Source organism: Prunus avium, chromosome 8, assembly GCF_965620075.1.
Source record: "Prunus avium chromosome 8, drPruAviu1.hap1.1, whole genome shotgun sequence".
NCBI lineage: Eukaryota > Viridiplantae > Streptophyta > Magnoliopsida > Rosales > Rosaceae > Prunus > Prunus avium.
The window spans coordinates 23,150,082-23,169,855 of record NC_142291.1 but is presented as its reverse complement, the minus strand read 5'-3'; the positions used below and the strand labels follow the sequence as shown (position 1 = coordinate 23,169,855).

The following is a 19,774-nucleotide window of genomic DNA, read 5'->3' as shown; positions in this document are numbered from 1 at the left end:
CAGGAAAACAATAGCCCTCTCGAGAACCACATTAACTTGAAGGTTTTCTTGAACAAATTTTACAGTCACTCCATATGCACATTCAATTATCCAACATTGTCAACTAGACCAAAAGCATTCCAATTTCATTTCACCAATTCAACTTCTCCGAAAAATGGGTTTAGTGTCAATAACAGGAAGAACACACACTTACATGCCAACATCTACCAAAAACTAAGGGAGCTCCTAACAGAAGACTTGCACAAAAATAAACCAGAGGGGTAGATTATTTTTTAAAAATTACGAAAAAAAAAAAAAGGAAGAAGAAGAAGAAGAAATCAAATTATTCATAAAAACATCACCAGATACATGTCAAATGATTTTTTTTTTTTTTTTTTTTTTGGATGCCATATAAATTACTGAGTAACTCAAATAAGGATAGCAGAGAACTCCATATCAAAAAAATGGTTCCCTGAACAACAAATGCTAATGGAATCCATTAACACCATTCATTCTGCATTATCTTTACTATATACTGGACCATTCCAGGAGTTGTGGAATGTCCAAATTGTAACTATGTTGATTGCATAAGTAATGGCAGAATACACACCTCACTGGGCTTGCCCCATAATCTGCGCAAGCAGTGGCGGATCCACGTTGGGGCAAAGGGGGTCAATTGACCCCTACAAGCTCGGAATCCTCCATTGGGAATTGAGTTTTTCACTCATTCCTCTCATTCAAACCCTAAATCTCCAACCCCACTAATTCTACTCATCCTTCACTCAATCCGATAGCCTCCCCATTTGAATCACCCTCCGGCGCCGGCGACCTCCTCATCTAGTGGTGGCAGCAAACCCCAAATTCAATTTGGTTTCAAATTTCCTCTCAAAATTGAAAGTATGTTATCCTCCTATTTCCTAATCTTTTTGTGCTTTGATGAGATTGATTAATATGTTGTTTAGTTTGAATGAATTAGAGATTTTAATTAATTATATGTTAGTTTGTATGATTTAATTAGTTTGTATGTTTTAATATGATGGATTTTATCCCTCAAATTGAAATTATGTTACCTATTTCCTAATCTTTTTATGCTTTAATGAGATTGATTAATATGTTGATTAGTTTGAATGAATTAGAGTTTTTAATTAATTATATGTTATTTTGTATGATTTAATTATTATGTATGTTTTAATATGATGGATTTGAGGAATATGTTACCTATTTCCTAATCTTTTTATGCTTTAATGAGATTGATTAATATGTTGATTATTTTGGTTAGTTAGAATAAATCTTGGCAATTTGGATGATTAATTAGTTTGTATGTTTTTTGAATAGAAAGTTATGGAAAGATTCTATAAGAGAAAGTTCTCATCAACTACTTCTAGTTCGGATAATGTGGGTAGTTCGGACTCAAGAGAAGTGGGTATTTCAAGAAATGTGGGTATTTCAAGAGATGTTGGTAGTTCAAAAGAAAGTGAGTTGCAAGATCTTATGAATAATCTTCCTGCAGACCCTGGACTTCGACCTCAAATGTTGGATTATGATCCTAACATTCGAGACGAAGTTCGAAGAGCATATCTACAAAAGGGTCCCTGTCAACCTAAGAATCACACATTTCCACAAATTGATCTTTTAGGGTATGATCGACGTTTTAATGTCAAGTGGTTTGATGAGTTTGATTGGTTGGAGTACAGTATAAGTAAAGATGCTGCATTTTGCTTTTATTGTTATCTCTTCAAATCCAATTTCAAAATTGGTCAAGGGTGTAGCGATGCTTTCACAGAGATGGGTTTCAGTAATTGGAAGAAGAAAGAAAGAATTAGGAATCATATTGGAGGTGTTGGAAGTGTTCATAATCAATGTAAACAATATTGTATAGATCTTATGAATCAGAAGCAACACATCCAAACAGTTTTGGAAAAGCAATCAGACCAAGCTCGTATTGATTATCGTATTTGCTTGACAGCTTCTCTTGATTGTGTGCAATTTTTGTTGAAGCAAGGTCTTCCTTTTCGTGGGCATGATGAGAGTGACACTTCAAACAACAGGGGGAATTATTTGGAGCTCTTACAATTTCTTGCTGATCATGATGAGAAAGTTAAGGTCGTTGTGTTAGAAAAAGCTCCAGGGAATCTCAAGCTAATAGCTCCAACAATTCAAAAAGATCTAGTGAATGCTTGTGCCACTGAAACAATAAAGAAAATCATTAAAGATATGGATGGTGCATTCTTTTCTTTATTGGTTGATGAATCGCGTGATGTGTCAATAAAAGAACAGATGGCAGTGGTGTTTTCGTTATGTGGACAAAAGTGGGGATGTAATTGAAAGATTTGTGGGCATTCAACATGTTAGCGACACTACATCAAACTCACTAAAGGAGGCTATTGACACATTGTTTTCAAGAGAGGAATTGAGCATTTCTATGGTAAGAGGACAAGGATATGATGGAGCTAGTAATATGAAGGGTGAGTTCAATGGTCTTAAAACACAGATTTTGAGAGAAAATCCTTGTGCCTATTATATTCATTATTTTGCACATCAACTTCAACTAGCTCTTGTGGCCGTGACAAAGGGAAATGCTGATATTGCCACTTTCTTCACATCTTGCAATAGCTTGGTTAATATTGTTGGAGCATCATGTAATCGTCGTGACATGCTTAGAGATCAACTACAACAGGATATTGTGGAAGCTCTTGAAAAAGATACTCTTCCAACAGGGCGAGGCTTAAATCAAGAAACTTGTCTCAAGCGTCCCGGTGATACACGTTGGAACTCACATTATGGTACATTACTTAGTATCATTTCCATGTTCAAATCTGTGGTGAAAGTGCTTAAATTGATTATTGAGGATGGCTCCACTGATAATATAGGTGAAGCAAATAGGTCATTGAGAGATATACAATCTTTTGAGTTTGTATTTCACCTATTTTTCATGAGATCTATATTGGGAGCCACAAATGATTTGTCACAAGCATTACAAAGGAAAGACCAAGATATTGGGAATGCAATGACTTTAGTCAAAGTTTACAAAGACCAACTTCAACACATGAGAGAGAATGCATTTGAAGCCTTGCTTGATCAAGTATCTTCCTTTTGTGGCAAACATGATATTGAGGTTCCAAACATGGATGATGCATATGTAGCTCAATGGAGATCACATCGGAAAGCTCCTAGAATAACACATCTCCATCATTATCGTGTGGATATCTTTATTCAGATCATTGAGTGGCAACTTGCAGAATTAAATCATCGTTTCAATGAGGTAAATACTGAGTTACTTCTTTGTTTAGCATGTTTGAGTCTAGATGATTCTTTCATAGCTTTTGACAAACAAAAGCTACTTCGTTTTGCTGAATTTTATCCTCAAGATTTTACTCCCCGAGACCTCTTGGCACTTGAAGATCAACTTGGGATTTATATTCATCATATGCGTACGATGAGCGATTTTTCTCAATTGAGAGGGATTGGTAGCCTTGCAAGAAAAATGGTGGAAAAAGGGTTGCATATAACATTTAATTATGTTTATTTGCTTCCCATCAGTATGGGGGGGATTTTCGTAGGTGACCCCATGGTGAGTTGAGGGTTGTTTGGACCAACTGGTGGTGCAATGTGAGGTTAAATATATCACTTTGTTATTTATACAGCAATCCCCTTACTAATTTTACCCGCCAAAATTAATTTGTTCACTTTGACTGGGGAGCGGCCACTTTAGATACCTACTTTCCGTGGTGATGTCATATTTGCATTATTAGTATCAAATACACTAGTTTCATTTTCTTTATAGGTGATAATCAGACAAATTAAGTATCATATTTGTGGAGATTTAAGTGTTCGCGCGGCGTGGTTGAAATGTAAGTTACCTTGAGAACGTGTGTTGTCATATTTGCATTATCAGTATCATAAACACAGTTTTCTTTTTCTGTACTGGTGATACGCGTTCATATTTAGTTCCATATTTGGCAAGAAGCAACTGCTTAGTTGTTAATGTTAAAATGCAAGTTACCTTCACTCGTTCTGATGTCATTTTTGCATTATTAGTATCATATACACTGTGATCATTTATTTTACGGTTAATGGGGCGTTGATATTTAGTTTCAAGGTTGGCAAAATGAAACTGATTACTTGGTCATGTTCAAATGTAACTAAGTCATTTGCTTCATAAGTGGTGATGTGATTTTAGCATAATAATTATGACGAAAAGCATTTATAATTTTGTGACTGCTGCCGGTGACAACTGGTATCATAAATGCTCTCAATATGGGAGAGCGCGAAACCAATTGGGTCCCTCCAGCTTCAGCGATAACTGTCAATTGTCATTTCAGTCACAGCACTTGGGAAACGAATAATATAATATAAACTGGTCTAAACCCTTGTCTTCGTCCATTGTCAAGTGGGTCACGCCGGTTGGGTTTATATGCGGCACTTCCTTCTTCGTCCCCAAACGACACCTTGATTATTAAAACCTCCACAAACCATTTTCAGTCCCTCTTCTCCACAGACCCTTTTTAGTCCTCTTCTCCACAGACCCTTTTCAGTCCCTCTTCTCCAACAACCAAGATGGACATTCCACATTTGGCATGGTTTAAGGTGCTGCTGGTGGTTGCAAAGCAGTCCTCTGAAGATCTGTACAACATGGCGGCAACCTGCAAGTTATTTAAAGAAATGCTCAACGATCCTGAGGTTTGGACAACGGTGTCAGTGGATAAGTACCAGTTGCATCAGGACTGGTACCCAAGTGAGGAAGGCAAAATTGTTGAGTTCTTGCAAAAGTGCAAAGAACATAACAATCCAGAAATGATTTACAGAGAAGCTATTCATGACTTCTTCCTATTGAAATATGATGAGGGCATGAAGAACCTGCGGGTGGCGGCTATGGCAGGGCATGAGGAAGCCTTCTACCTTGTTGGCTTGCTAGGGCTATTGAACCCTAGCGAGGGCAAGGAGAATGCGATGGAGTTTTTGTGCCATCTCAGCAAAACGAAGAAACTGAACATGCAAGTTTGCAGGGATTCAATAAGCTTGCGACTGGGTCAGTATACAATGTCTGGCACCAAAACTCCTCCTCTGGTTGAAAAGTTTACTGCAGACCAAGATTTTTTTCAAGACTGCATTGACTGTGAGGGTAATCGGGAGTGGTATCAGTTCGGGGACCGCAGAGCTGACGACTGGGGCAACGTACATGCTTGGAACTGCTGTGAACCCTGCAAATGGAAGAGGGAGCTATACTGCATCCAGCACGAACTCTACTTGATGACTGCGTTTGATATATAAGTCTATATACATGGTATGATATGTGTTTTATTAATAAATTGTTGTTTTGGTTTTTAGTGTTTTGATGTAAAGGTGAAACTATGTGAACTTTGTATTGTTTTTATTTGAATTCTGTTTATGGTTTTGGGTCCTATATCGTTCCAGTAAGTAGTCTCAAATGGGGAATTGCAGGTTCATATCCCCCAAACAGTCATTCATTAAAGATGACAGACAGGCATATGGCAGGGAGGTTGCGTGTTGTCAACCCGAAAAGGGATTATCCTTTCAGTGACTTCGTTGACAAGTGGATGTCTGACACATCCTTGATCTTCTAAGATACTCTGATGATCCCATAAATACCCCAAACAAATCCCCCTAATTTCCTGATTTGTCCTGCATTTGAAACTATATTTGCAACAAAACAGAAGTGTAATTAAGTCATCCGGTAATCCTTTTTCACTAACATAATTATTTAAATATCGCAATGTGGATCTACGAATTAAGTGGAGGGTTTTTCCCAATTTGATTATAACCATCTACGATATTTCCCCATTATTTTCGGATTTGTCCAGCAATTTTTAGGATTTCTACACCAAACAAAAAAAATATTGAATCCCATAGTACGGAAATCCCTTAAGTTTCACATCAAGAATTACATATCAATTTTCACAAAAAATATTTTGCCAAATATTAACCCAAAACTCCTGACGAAGTATTTATCCCCACACAGAGTTAGGAAATTTCCCAATTTTTTTCTTAATTTTCCTGCATTTTTAACGATTTTTGGGAAAAAAACTGAATAAAATATACAAGAAATGCCAAGTGGAGGCGCTGGAGTGGGGAGCTGCAAGCCTGACCTCCACGCGGCACGCTCCCATGCCGCCACACGCCAGTTTTTATATTTTTTAATCGTTTCCACTTAAATATTCAATTAAAAATTGAAATTGATGGTGAAAAAATCCCGAAAAATTCCTCAGCGATCGGGACGAGATTTCCTTCGATGACATATCCGGAAAAAGGGCAGGACAAACAAATTTGGATACGGGATTAATGTGATCGAACATATGAGAGTGTGGGGTTTACAAAGTGTATTAGGGTTTTCATTTGCATCATCCGAATGTAGGGTTGGTTCCCAAATTTTATTTTTCACTCGCTCCTAAACCAGGGTTTGTACTTTCCGTATGAAGTATTCATCCCCACACACAGTTAGGAAATTTCTCAAGTTTTTCCTTAATTTTCCTGCATTTTTAACGATTTTTCGGAAAAAAACTGAATAAAATATACAAGAAATGCCAAGTGGAGGCGGTGGAGTGGGGAGCTGCAAGCCTGACCACCACGTGGCGCGCTCCCATGCCGCCACACGCCCGTTTTTATATTTTTTAATCGTTTCCACTTAAATATTCAATTAAAAATCGAAATTGACGGTGAAAAAATCCCAAAAAATTCCTCAGCAATCGGGACGAGATTTCCTTCAATGACATATCCGAAAAAAGGGCAGGACAAACAAATTTGGATACGGGATTAATGTGATCGAACATATGAGAGTGTGGGGTTTACAAAGTGTATTAGGGTTTTCATTTGCATCATCTGAATGTAGAGTTGGTTCCCAAATTTTATTTTTCACTCGCTCCTAAACCAGGGTTTGTACTTTTCGTATGAAGTATTCATCCCCACACACAGTTAGGAAATTTCCCAATTTTTTCCTTAATTTTCCTGCATTTTTAACGATTTTTCGGAAAAAAACTGAATAAAATATACAAGAAATGCCAAGTGGAGGCGCTGGAGTGGGGAGCTGCAAGCCTGACTGCCACGCGGCACATTCCCATGCCGCCACTCGCCAGTTTTTCTATTTTCTAATCGTTTCCACTTAAATATTCAATTTTTAAACGACTTCAAGGGTGTAGGGGCTTGCCGCCTACGGTTTAGGGTTTACTGTCGAATGCTTAGGGTTAAAAAATATTAAACCAATGCTTTTCTTTCCCGCTCATGGGTTAGGGTTAACAAAAAAAAAACATTCCTGCAAATTTTGAATTTTCCGCTCACAGTCACTGATTGTTACGACCAAAACAGGACAATTCAAACTTGAAACTCCATATTAGTTCTCCCCAAAAAATAAAATACCATTCCTTTTCAAATTTGAAGGAAAATTAATTGGGGGTTTTGAGCAAATTTTGGGAAGGGTTGTCATCTTCTGTTATCTTCATTTTCCCTTCTGGGCAAAGCCATGTCGAATTCTTCAACAAACACTCAAGGAAAGAGGTGTCGGCTACAAGGTGTAGTGGCTATGAATGGGTGACTGGAGGCAACATGCCAACTGAATCTCAAATTGAAAACCAGCTGGATGTGAAGGAACTTAATGCATATGCTGAAGTCATCCGTATAGTGAAGGGCATTAAAAAGATCCTCCTACTGTTGTTAGTTCTATCATTTCTGAATTTGGCAGTTCAAGTGATGAAGAAGTAAGAAACTTTTTGCGTCTGTAAATGTTCAAGCAATTTCAAGTATATATTTATAAATTGTGTTCTGTTTTGGCTTTTCAAGTATATATTTTGTAATTTTCTAATCCGGACAGCTATGAAATATGAAGAAGTGTTTGCAAATCTACTATTATGAATTAATCATTGAGCATAATTAGGAAATGAATTTTTGAACGTTTGATATGCCTGCATCTTGACCTTCACAATCTTGTTTGCCGTTATCAAGAAACATTCCTATTTATTCCACATTTGAAAACACAGTGTGGCAGGTCCTACGGTTTATGGTTCAGCATAGTATCAACAACATGTGTTGACGGTTTCATACAGGTTGTATTTGAACCCAATAAAAATAACTTATTGTTTAATTTTAAGTCAAAAGGGGTAGTTGGATCATAAAGAAGAGTTTGTTCATTAACAAGTAAGACTCAAAACTACCTTGTCAAAACCTTCGTACAAACGGGAAGGATGCCCTCAAGCATGCGAAGAAAGCTCTTCGAGCTTCCCTTATATGATAGAAAGGTTAGTTCTCTATCTCGCGAATTGAGCCAATACCAAGCTATATGAATTTCTTCAGTTCAACTACTGTTACCTACTGTTGTGTAGATACAGCTGCACCAAAATGGATTCAGTTGCATCCTCAACTTGTGATACTCGCAAGTGCACGAGCCGTTCGGTAGTATAGCGTATGTAAGTGCGAGATCGATCCCACGAGGATTGGTGATTGAATGATTCAATTCATTTTCCCTACACAAAACAGAAATGAAAAAGAAGGGAAATAAATAAAACAAGGAAGAAAGAAAATAACTAACTCAAGCAGATAAGTTCCCAAGTTCAATTAGATTAACGGATTGATTCTAGCTAATGTATGATTAAGCCATGGTGTGTGGTCATAACCTTGTGTTCCTAATTCCCTAATTTGATCATTTGTTGTCTAACCTAAAATTAAGCATTAGGAACCCATTAAGCATAGAAGAACAATTTAAACAACCAAGCATGTATCTAATCCCTGTTGTCGAATGTCCATACATACTCTTCCTATTCATAGTTCAATTCGAATTAAAGCATGGTGTATACTCTTAATTCAAACCAAGATAGCTAACATGCAAGCCTTAATGGTGATCAATCATTCAAACTAGCATATTAACTTATAAGCATAATGAATAAGAACATGAACCATAATTGAAACTTGGAAACTAATCAAACTTGAGACTAAAGAAAAGAATTTACATAATGAAAAGTAAAGTGGAACTAAGAAAAACTTAAGGAAAATTTCAACACAAAAGATTTCATTACAACAATTGAAAACTAGAAAGAGAAACTAAGAGAATTTGAGGGAGAGAAGGGAAGGGAGCTCTAGAGAAGTGTTTGAGAGCTCCCCCCCTTGGGGTGTGTTTACAAGCTTGGGAAACCTCACTATATATAGGCCTAAGGAAGCTGAAAATCTGAATTAAGTATGGCTAATGCATACAACACTTTGTTTTATAAAATCTGAAATGGTTGATGCACTTCACTAATGCATACAACACTTCCATTATAAAATCTGAAATGGTTGATGCACTTCACTAATAAGTCCCACCAGCAGCCCTAGCTCATCTTCATGTCACCATGACCAAGCTTCCAACCAGAAATAATAGCTCATCCTGAGGTCAGCATGACCAGCAACTTCAAGGGCTTACGAATTGGGCTTCCCTTAAGCAAATTAAGACTTTAAGCACTCAAACTTGAAGTTCAGAATGTCTTCTTTCCAGCCATATATCATTTGGGTCAATCCAAGGTCGGAGGAGGAAGTTAAGGCCAAAACAAATTGCTAACTCATTTTGCGCGCTGATAAAATCCATCCTGAGCATGGCTCTGTGTTTGCTAGGTAACAGACTCCACAATTATCCAATGAGGCTGAATTTCGGATATGTTATAGTATACACCCATTGGAACAACTTTCATGAAGAATGTGGCCTCATCCGAGCTATGTAGGTTGCTGAAACAAAGCTTGCAATATGACCTACGAAACTGGGCTGGCAGGGGACTGTAGCCAAAATTGAGTTTGTCTTTAAGCTCTTCATCCATTCATCCAAATTAGGCCCTAACATGCATGGATTGCATCATTTACTATCCAAAGCCCTCATTATTACCTAAAGCTCAATGAACTGAAAGATAAACACAAAAAGGATTAAAAGCACAAGTTTAACTCAAAAACATAACCAAATCATAAGCTAGAAGGGTACAAAATGATATACAATTATGAACCGATCAAATACCCCCAAACCTAGATTTTGCTAGTCCTCGAGCAAAACAAAAGGAAAACAAAGATAAAAACAAACAAGAAGTTAACTAGACCACTTTCGTAGGTAACTCGATTGCATTGAGCATATGCAACAAGCCTTTAAACCTCTAGGCATCCCTAGTAGGAGGAGTTGTGTCTCCTGAGGGTTTAACAGATACGATACCCACAAACGTTTTACTGACTCTGTAAAACAAGGTAATTAGAAAACTTAAAAGATTGTTAGTCCGTAAGCAAAATAAAAAACAAAAACAAAAATAATTACAAAAACAAAACAAAAATAAAAATAAAAATAAATAAATAAAACTCAAAACAATCTTTCCGAACATTTTATGAAGATAAATGACTCATGCACATGACTCAAAAGTTTAAAAGCTCAATTTTAGACATTATTTACAAGGCGGCAAAGTTCAAAACATAACATGTTCAAAGTGTATTAGTGTGATAGCCAAATGCAACAAATTCCCCAATCTTAGTTTTCACACAATTTCAAAAATCATACCAAGCACAAATGCTACTTCAAATCTCACCGAAGTTGTCCTCTCACAAATGAATCACTCAGAAGAGGGCTACAATGCAACACTCAATTATAAACATGAGATTAGAGTTAAATCATAAGGGACTTAACTCAAAATAGGAAAATGAAGAACTTGCATTAATATGATCTCAAGAAGGATGCCAAACACTTAAAAGTAGAAAAATGGATGCAATTCAACCACATGACATTTAAGATCAATTTAGGTCTTTAGTATAGGTTGTAATGGGGCCAAGGGTGTAAGGTGAGTAAGAAATGAAAGGTATGGATAATACAAAGTCCAAGGAACTCGCAATGTAAGAGCATAAAACAATTGTTTACAAGACTTCGAATCATCACGATTAGATTTTTTTTTCTTTTACATGATCAAAACTCCTTATACCTTCATTTACATGATCAAAACTCCTTATACCTTCATTTACATTGATTCAAACTCCTTTCCAAACACCAAATTATTTTGAAGGCCCAAAAATGAATTTTCAAACAACCGCCACTTAATCACAACTTTCTCTTTTCTTTCACCAATTGTGTGATTTTTTTTTTTTTTTTTTTTTGATGTAATATCCCTTCCCAAACTTAGCCTGAAAAACACATCCGAATTAGAGCTCATGAATTCCTTAGAAAGGTAAATATTTGTTTTTCGGGCTAAGGTGAGGAAATATAATTGGTAAAATGAAAGAAAAGGTTTACATGTAGGCTCAAAATGGTAAACAATGGAAAATCATGCTTAAGCATGCATAAGGTTAGCTTGAAAGGCACAAACGATCCAAAGAAGGCCTTAATATCACTTCTTAAAATGTCATGAAGTCAAATTGCATAAGAATGAATGACTTTTAAGTGATCAACCAAATCAATGAATAATGAGATCAAACAACAACTTTGATGACAAGAAAATAAGAGTATGTGTATAACACTCATGAAATGAAGCACAAGGCTCAAAAGCTCACATTATATGGTTATATAAGTCTAATTTATGCTTGATACAATTATTTGGGTCATGCAAATCCTTTAATTGGAAAATTATGAAACAAATGGCAAGTGCAAAGAAGGTTTCGAACATGTCATGCTAGAACGATGCCAAATTAATTAATTAATTAATATTTTTTTTACAATAAAAATTTACAAGGAAAACAAAATAAATAATAAATAAAATTCAATTTTCATTTAAGTCATGCAAACATTTATCACAATCTCATCAAATGTGTTCGGAAAGTGAATAAAATCAAAATCAAAATCAAAATCAAAATAAAAGCAAGACTTAACAAAATAAAATAAAAATAAAAACAAGCAAATAAAAAAATAAAAAAAATAAATTAAGGAAAAACCAAATTTACATGCTAAACTCCAATACCCCCAAACCTAGAAATGAACATTGTCCTCAATGTTTAAAATTTAGGCACAAGCAATGTCAAACATAACAATTGAAGGTATTAAAGCAAATAAATAAATAAATAAAACAAAAAACAAAAATAAAATAAAATAAAATAATTACAAAATAAAAAATTACAAAACAAACAAACAAATAAAAAGAAATGAAACAGTAAAACAGTCGAAACAAAAAGCCCTAAACAGACAGTCTTACGCAAACCAAAACCCAAACAATTAAAAGCCCAACCCAAAAGAAAGTTAACCCACCTTGAAACCTAAACAACGGTGAAAACCCGACCCACAATAAAATCCGAAGCCCAGACGTTTATTTTTTATTTTTTTATTTTTATTTTTTTTAATTTAGAAAAAAAATGTGCATTGGGAGTGCAAAGAGTGTGATTTCTGAAAGGGAAGAGCGTGGTCCCTGATGCCTTGGTTCCTGGGGAGTCACGGGTGAAAGGGGTGAGGGACGTGTCGGCGTGCAGAGGCAGCAGTCACATCCCCCAAGCCAGAATTATTGGCTTCTTGGGTGAAGCGGGACGACTTTTTCACTAGAAGGTGGTGAAAGGTGAAAATGCAATTAAGGGGGTTGGGAAACGGGTGCGGCGACATATAGAGATAAGCGGTAAGGGCCGCACAGAACTCAGAACCGCAGCGGCTAGGGTTTAGCAGACTAAGTCTATAAAAGGTAAAAAGAAAGGGTAAAAAAAACACAAACTCAGAAACACACAAAAGAGAAAAGAAAGAAAGAAGAAAAGAGAGTGAGAAATCAAATGGCCTCTAACTACCCATTTTCGTTGGATCTCAACCTAGCTCCACCGACTCAGACACGAGGCCAAGCAGCGGCACCAGTATGGATGCCCTACTTTGCTTCCGCACGGGGGCCTGTGACAGTAACTGACTCAATACTCCTGGACAACGATGTTGCCATTGGAGTGGCTAGAAATTTAGTGACTCCTAAAGATATACGTGTTCTGGGGACAAGGGATGACAACCGGGTCGTGAGCGATGCCCTGGCACTGAGCGTGCAGAGTACGGCAACAGTCGCAAGTTTGGGTCATCGCCTACTTGCGAAGTCCCATGAGGTAGAGGTGCTGAAAGGTCAGTTGGCGGCGGAGCGAAGTATGGTTGAGGAGTGTCAGACTGCTATAAAAAGCTTGAAAAGGGAGAGGTCAAGGATAGTGGAGGTGAATCGACACCAGCTAGAAGTATTGCGGGACGAGAATAGAAACCTATCAAAGATGGTAGAGTTGTACTCTCGCGACATGCGAAAACAGCTGGAAGACCTAGACCGACCGGGTAAACGCAAACAAGCAGATCGCGAGAGTAGTTACGCTCAAGCTAAGATTGCGATCTTTGGGAGCTCAAGTGATGAGCCCCAAGAAGCTGTGCGTGAAGCCCCGGAAGAGGACAGCCAGAGGGCCAAACTCAAAGCTCCAATGGTCGAGACACCAAGCACTGAGAAGAAATGATTTCCTACTGCATTATTGTTGTTTTTATTTTATTTTGTTGTTTTTGTGATTTTTTTTATTTTGTTTCGGAAGTAAAGTTGCAGAAGGAAAAAGAAAACGGAAAAGAAAACACACTTTCCAAACTTAAATCAAACAAAGACGACAAACGGAAAAGAAAGCACAGTTCCCTAACTAAAATAAAATAAAGATGACAGCCGAAAGGAAAAAGCAAAAACACAAAGCTCTAGAAAATGAAAGTAACGGGCAAAAACATAAAACACCAAAAAACACGGAAAAAAGAAAAGTAAAGTGAAAGTAAAGGTGCTCCCCTTGAAGCGATTAGGTCGAGCATGCCCGGGAAATCCGAAATGGTGTTGGCTCTCTCTCATCAGCGTATGTCTATTTAAACCACACCTCTGCAAGCGGATGATACCCAGCATTTCTTCCTGCAAACTCAAGGAAAAACATCAAAAAATTCAGAAGCAAAACAAATGGCATCCTCATGCACTCACCTTGATGATCTCAACCTTGAGCTCTCACTTGCACCACCGAATGCCCAGACAAGGGCTCCTCCAAACACTGTCTTTCCAAACTCCACATATCATCACGGCACGGCCTCAAACTTTGCTGAGGCAATACCGAACTTTTCTGAGGCACTGTCGAACAGAGCAGTACTGCTAGGAGGCATGATTAGCAGCAAGCTCACTCCGACAGATCATCTGCATGTGGCACAGAGGTCTGATAAGGCAGCGGTAGAGGAGTCCCACAATTTAACTGTGCTCCACGCGGTCTCCGCTACCAATTTGGGCATGCGATTACTGGCGAGGACAAGGGAGTGTGCCGCGATGAGCGAGGAAATAGCTTCCTTGAAGGCTATGGTGGCGGACTTGCAGAAGCGGCTCTACTGTGCCAATCAGCACGTGGAAGCACTGCAGAGAAAAAATGAGGACCATGTGGAGCTGCTGCAGATTCTACAAGTGCGAGAAAATAGAGGCAAGCCATGATGATGATGGAGATGAAGATGATGAAGAAGATGATGATGAAGATGATGATGATGATGTTTTTTTTTATTTATTGTTTTTATTTTGTTTTGTTTTTGTTTTTTTTTTGTTTTTTTTTTTATGCAATGTTTGAAATAAAAATGTGTTTTAACACTCAAAAATAAACTAACTAACCATACCACGTAAATAAATAAATAAACTAACATAACAACACAAAAACAGAAACAAAACAAAAACAAAGACTCAACAGAAAAGAAAACAAAGAAAATAAAAATAAACTTAATTTAAAAACACACGAATATACAAGCAACTCACGGATGACCAGTTAAGGGCCTCAGAAAACACAGCCAGGGGATCCGGGAAGGTTGGAGGGGTCACAATGGTCCCGCTTAAAACCCAAACTTCTTAGACACCGAAGGTGTCGCCTATAGAACTCCTAGACACTGTATTGACGGAAGTGCTCACTGGAGTTACCATAAGTCAGCTCATATGAAAAATCTTTTTAAAATTTTTAAGATAAGAAACAAAAATAAATTAAGATAAAATGGAACAACAAACCATAAAATAAAATGAACTAAGTACTCTAAACAAATTCAAACAAACAACATAAATTGTTGTACTAAAAGAAACAAACCAATAAACCAAAGAAAAACACAAACAGCACTTTCTATCACCCGTTTACCACCATTTGGACAGATTCGTTTCTCTGTTTTTCAGATTCGACCTGTGTTCAGTTTTTAGGCTATAACTTTCCAACCGTAAGTCCAAATTTCACGTTCTTTATATGGTTGGATTCAGCACAGAAAAACAAAGAACTCAACGCGGACCAAAAGGTAAAAACAATGACGGAAATAAACATAATTCAAAGAAGAGAAAGGATTGAAATGCTCCCCCTTGAAGAGATTAGGTCGAATGTGATGCACTTGGAGGTCGCGACTTCTCCCATTGCTCCACACTTCCCATTCTTATGATTGAGGTTGCCATATCTCTCCATTTTTATTAAGCTATCATAAATTGCTAAAACAAACACACAAACTTGAAATGGAATTAAAAGGATTAGGAAATAAAAACTAAAATGAAAAGGAAAATCAACACACATCCAATTCCATGCTTCAAAGCAACAAGCACCAATGGGTTGTGTAAGCTGGGACTTAAACCCAGTTCTCTTGCTTGTTGGGCAATTGTCCTTTTCTGTTGGACTACAAACACAACTTGTCCATTAACGTCATTAACTTTAAAACTTGAAATTGTCTAGAAAAACATGAAAATGAAAAATAAAAATAAAACAAGTAGGGAAAAGAAATAGAACCAAACTATGTTGCCAATCCCCGGCAACGGCGCCAAAAACTTGTTGTGTAGATACAGCTGCACCAAAATGGATTCAGTTGCATCCTCAACTTGTGATACTCGCAAGTGCACGAGCCGTTCGGTAGTATAGCGTATGTAAGTGCGAGATCGATCCCACGAGGATTGGTGATTGAATGATTCAATTCATTTTCCCTACACAAAACAGAAATGAAAAAGAAGGGAAATAAATAAAACAAGGAAGAAAGAAAATAACTAACTCAAGCAGATAAGTTCCCAAGTTCAATTAGATTAACGGATTGATTCTAGCTAATGTATGATTAAGCCATGGTGTGTGGTCATAACCTTGTGTTCCTAATTCCCTAATTTGATCATTTGTTGTCTAACCTAAAATTAAGCATTAGGAACCCATTAAGCATAGAAGAACAATTTAAACAACCAAGCATGTATCTAATCCCTGTTGTCGAATGTCCATACATACTCTTCCTATTCATAGTTCAATTCGAATTAAAGCATGGTGTATACTCTTAATTCAAACCAAGATAGCTAACATGCAAGCCTTAATGGTGATCAATCATTCAAACTAGCATATTAACTTATAAGCATAATGAATAAGAACATGAACCATAATTGAAACTTGGAAACTAATCAAACTTGAGACTAAAGAAAAGAATTTACATAATGAAAAGTAAAGTGGAACTAAGAAAAACTTAAGGAAAATTTCAACACAAAAGATTTCATTACAACAATTGAAAACTAGAAAGAGAAACTAAGAGAATTTGAGGGAGAGAAGGGAAGGGAGCTCTAGAGAAGTGTTTGAGAGCTCCCCCCCTTGGGGTGTGTTTACAAGCTTGGGAAACCTCACTATATATAGGCCTAAGGAAGCTGAAAATCTGAATTAAGTATGGCTAATGCATACAACACTTTGTTTTATAAAATCTGAAATGGTTGATGCACTTCACTAATGCATACAACACTTCCATTATAAAATCTGAAATGGTTGATGCACTTCACTAATAAGTCCCACCAGCAGCCCTAGCTCATCTTCATGTCACCATGACCAAGCTTCCAACCAGAAATAATAGCTCATCCTGAGGTCAGCATGACCAGCAACTTCAAGGGCTTACGAATTGGGCTTCCCTTAAGCAAATTAAGACTTTAAGCACTCAAACTTGAAGTTCAGAATGTCTTCTTTCCAGCCATATATCATTTGGGTCAATCCAAGGTCGGAGGAGGAAGTTAAGGCCAAAACAAATTGCTAACTCATTTTGCGCGCTGATAAAATCCATCCTGAGCATGGCTCTGTGTTTGCTAGGTAACAGACTCCACAATTATCCAATGAGGCTGAATTTCGGATATGTTATAGTATACACCCATTGGAACAACTTTCATGAAGAATGTGGCCTCATCCGAGCTATGTAGGTTGCTGAAACAAAGCTTGCAATATGACCTACGAAACTGGGCTGGCAGGGGACTGTAGCCAAAATTGAGTTTGTCTTTAAGCTCTTCATCCATTCATCCAAATTAGGCCCTAACATGCATGGATTGCATCATTTACTATCCAAAGCCCTCATTATTACCTAAAGCTCAATGAACTGAAAGATAAACACAAAAAGGATTAAAAGCACAAGTTTAACTCAAAAACATAACCAAATCATAAGCTAGAAGGGTACAAAATGATATACAATTATGAACCGATCACCTACATAATTACAAACCGCCCACCCAGTGTAATGAAGTTTGTAAGTTCGTATACTACACCCACCCAGTTATGTCATATTGCCTCTCCTAATTAAGCACACACGTTAATATCCCTGCAACAACTGCACAGCGAGCTTCAAGCGATACAAGGGCATGGCATGATGGGAAATATTGGCTAGTTCTACATTGGAGGTCAGAAACTCGCAGTATTTGAAAATGTACATCCCACAGTCGCCCCTGAAACATAGCGAAGCAGCTGTCATTCATTGTACAACAAAAGCGCACTTTCATAACACAATGTGTTTAGGTCGAATATGACTCACCCGCCTACTTGTTGGGGGGGGGGGGGGGGGGGGGGGGGGTGCATCCAAAACGCGACTAACTGGCCACTCAGTTTTAAGAAGTAGACCGTCGCCAATATATCCAGCTTCGTGTAACAACCGGGGCAGTATTTTGGACACCGGCTGCACAGCCCGTTGGATGGCTTGAGTTCTGCACAGATCTACTTTTGAATCATATACCCTTATCTTACACTCTTTTAAATCGATAACAAGTAAGATCCAGTGCTTCTGCCTTTCTACGTTGAAGGGCAAAAAAACTTGATTCACAGACCCCCATGATTTAGCCAACTTATGCCCTTCGCCCTTCACCAATCCCACTAGACCGTTGCTGTGCTTCCTCTCCTCCTTTCCAATATACGACTTCATTTGCGTGTAATCTAAGGCAGCATATTTCTGCATAGTGGCACACGAGTTATGCATCATAACGGATACGGAATTTCAAAACAAACAATGCTTATGAAATAATACAAACTTGAAAAGTGGTGTCCAATATCGTCCAGTCAGAACCCGCCCACTTGCCAGACCTGTTGTGCCGCTCCCGTAGCAAATGCAAGGCCATGTCAATGTTCTACATAAAATGGTTGTTTCCATTATTAAATCAATCGATTACTACATAGCAAGGGCTTATCGACAAAATCCCAAATCAATCAATGCTTACCGAGTCATCCAACCAACCGTCCTTGGTCAGCAACCGAACAAAGAAGTTATGCGAACCTTCCATAGCTTCGTCTCCACATAACCGCACATGTGAACTATATTTGTCAATCATTGTTATTATCAATTCCGTTTCACCAGTGACTCAATAGGTAATCATAATAAACCATTTACATTTCACTAAGGACGGGCAAAGGGAACTTACTTTACTTTTTGTCCCCATTCCCAGCAGAATTTTGCCACCTCCAGAAGGGAATCACGAGGAACAGGCCTTAGGGGGTTAGCAATTGGGTCCTTCAAAATATTGGGAATCTCCCGACCTTGCCATGGAGTTTCCCTTACCACTGCCCTTGGCCTCTTCGTCACAAGACCAACCGTCCGACTCCTTCCTCGACCCCTCTTTCGGCCCACCCCAACTATAACATCTTCGCCACATTCACCCTCCGCAGTGGACATGTCAATCTTTCGAGGAGGATTCGTAAGGAATTTAACAAGGGTGGCACACACCACATCTGGATCATCCCAATTTATATCTGGGGTTGTATATTGCACCTTGTAGGGGTCTTTTTTCTTCCGGCAGCAAGTGGGCTAGGTTGATGAAGTTGTCCCCTTTGTCTGAGTTCGAAAATTAAGCCCCAAAATGCTTCGAAAGGGCAGCAAAGCCTTAGGAAGTATTTTGGTTATCTTCACCAACAAAAACAACAGCAACTTACAGATAATTTCTTCATGTTTACAGATAAACTTTCGGGCTTGGCATGAGAGGCATGTGGCATGGGAGCAAAATTATCATAGGTTTAGCACTTTAGAGAGAGAGAGTTGTGGGCTCCTACGAAGGACAGAGGTTCTAATGGAAGAGAGGAGGGGTTCTAAGGAGGATTGGTGGAGAGTTTTGGGTGATTTTTGTAGCTTCTGGCAGCTTGGCGGAGACTCTGCCAAAACTTCTGTCGATCAGCCAAAACAGAGGAAATAAAGGAGACTTGGCAGGGATAGCACGAAAATTGCTGGGTTTGCAAGTGAGAGAGAAAGCTTGCTCTCTGAAGGTTGTGGGTTGTCGTTCTGGCTGGGTAGAAGAGGCCCTATTTATAGTTGCTGGGGTTTGCTCTTCTCCAAGAAACCCTAATGGTTTCTTCCTAACTTAGCTAAGTTTTTCTCTTCCTTTCTTCTCTTCCTTCTTGACTTATCTCATGGTGGCAAAGCCAGCTCTGCCCTATCCCCTAAAATCAGAGATTTTGGGTGCTCCAAGCCTCTTCCAGCGGCTGCCTCAGAAGGGAGCTTCCCCTTTTCACTCATCTTCTTCCTCCTCTTTCTTCCTCTTTCCATGGTCAAGTCTGATTAAGGAAAGAAAGTGGCTGTACCCGTTGGTTTAAGGGGTGGCATCCTTCTTGCGTGCTAAAATTCCTTGGTTTCTTGAATTCCTATACTTGGGACTAGTTC

The 19,774-nt window shown here is 38.2% G+C and overlaps 3 protein-coding genes across 3 annotated transcripts; all 3 read left to right on the top strand.

Moving 5' to 3' along the window:
- Positions 1-1,320: 1,320 nt before the first annotated feature.
- On the top strand, positions 1,321-2,304 carry LOC110760338 (uncharacterized). Its single transcript, XM_088245778.1, has one exon. It carries the CDS (start codon positions 1,321-1,323, stop codon positions 2,302-2,304), a length of 984 nt encoding a protein of 327 aa, XP_088101904.1.
- A 97-nt stretch (positions 2,305-2,401) lies between these two features.
- On the top strand, positions 2,402-3,559 carry LOC148292335 (uncharacterized). The gene has a single exon (XM_088245776.1). It carries the CDS (start codon positions 2,402-2,404, stop codon positions 3,557-3,559), a length of 1,158 nt encoding a protein of 385 aa, XP_088101902.1.
- Positions 3,560-4,536: 977 nt separating this feature from the next.
- LOC110760339 (putative F-box protein At1g67623) lies at positions 4,537-5,250 on the top strand. Its single transcript, XM_021962586.2, has one exon. It carries the CDS (start codon positions 4,537-4,539, stop codon positions 5,248-5,250), a length of 714 nt encoding a protein of 237 aa, XP_021818278.2.
- Positions 5,251-19,774: the final 14,524 nt, after the last annotated feature.

What these genes read in the sequence shown, in the direction of transcription:
- LOC110760338 (XM_088245778.1), top strand. Translation starts at nt 1,321, where the DNA reads ATGGAAAGATTCTATAAGAGAAAGTTCTCATCAACTACTTCTAGTTCG.
- LOC148292335 (XM_088245776.1), top strand. Translation starts at nt 2,402, where the DNA reads ATGGTAAGAGGACAAGGATATGATGGAGCTAGTAATATGAAGGGTGAG.
- LOC110760339 (XM_021962586.2), top strand. Translation starts at nt 4,537, where the DNA reads ATGGACATTCCACATTTGGCATGGTTTAAGGTGCTGCTGGTGGTTGCA.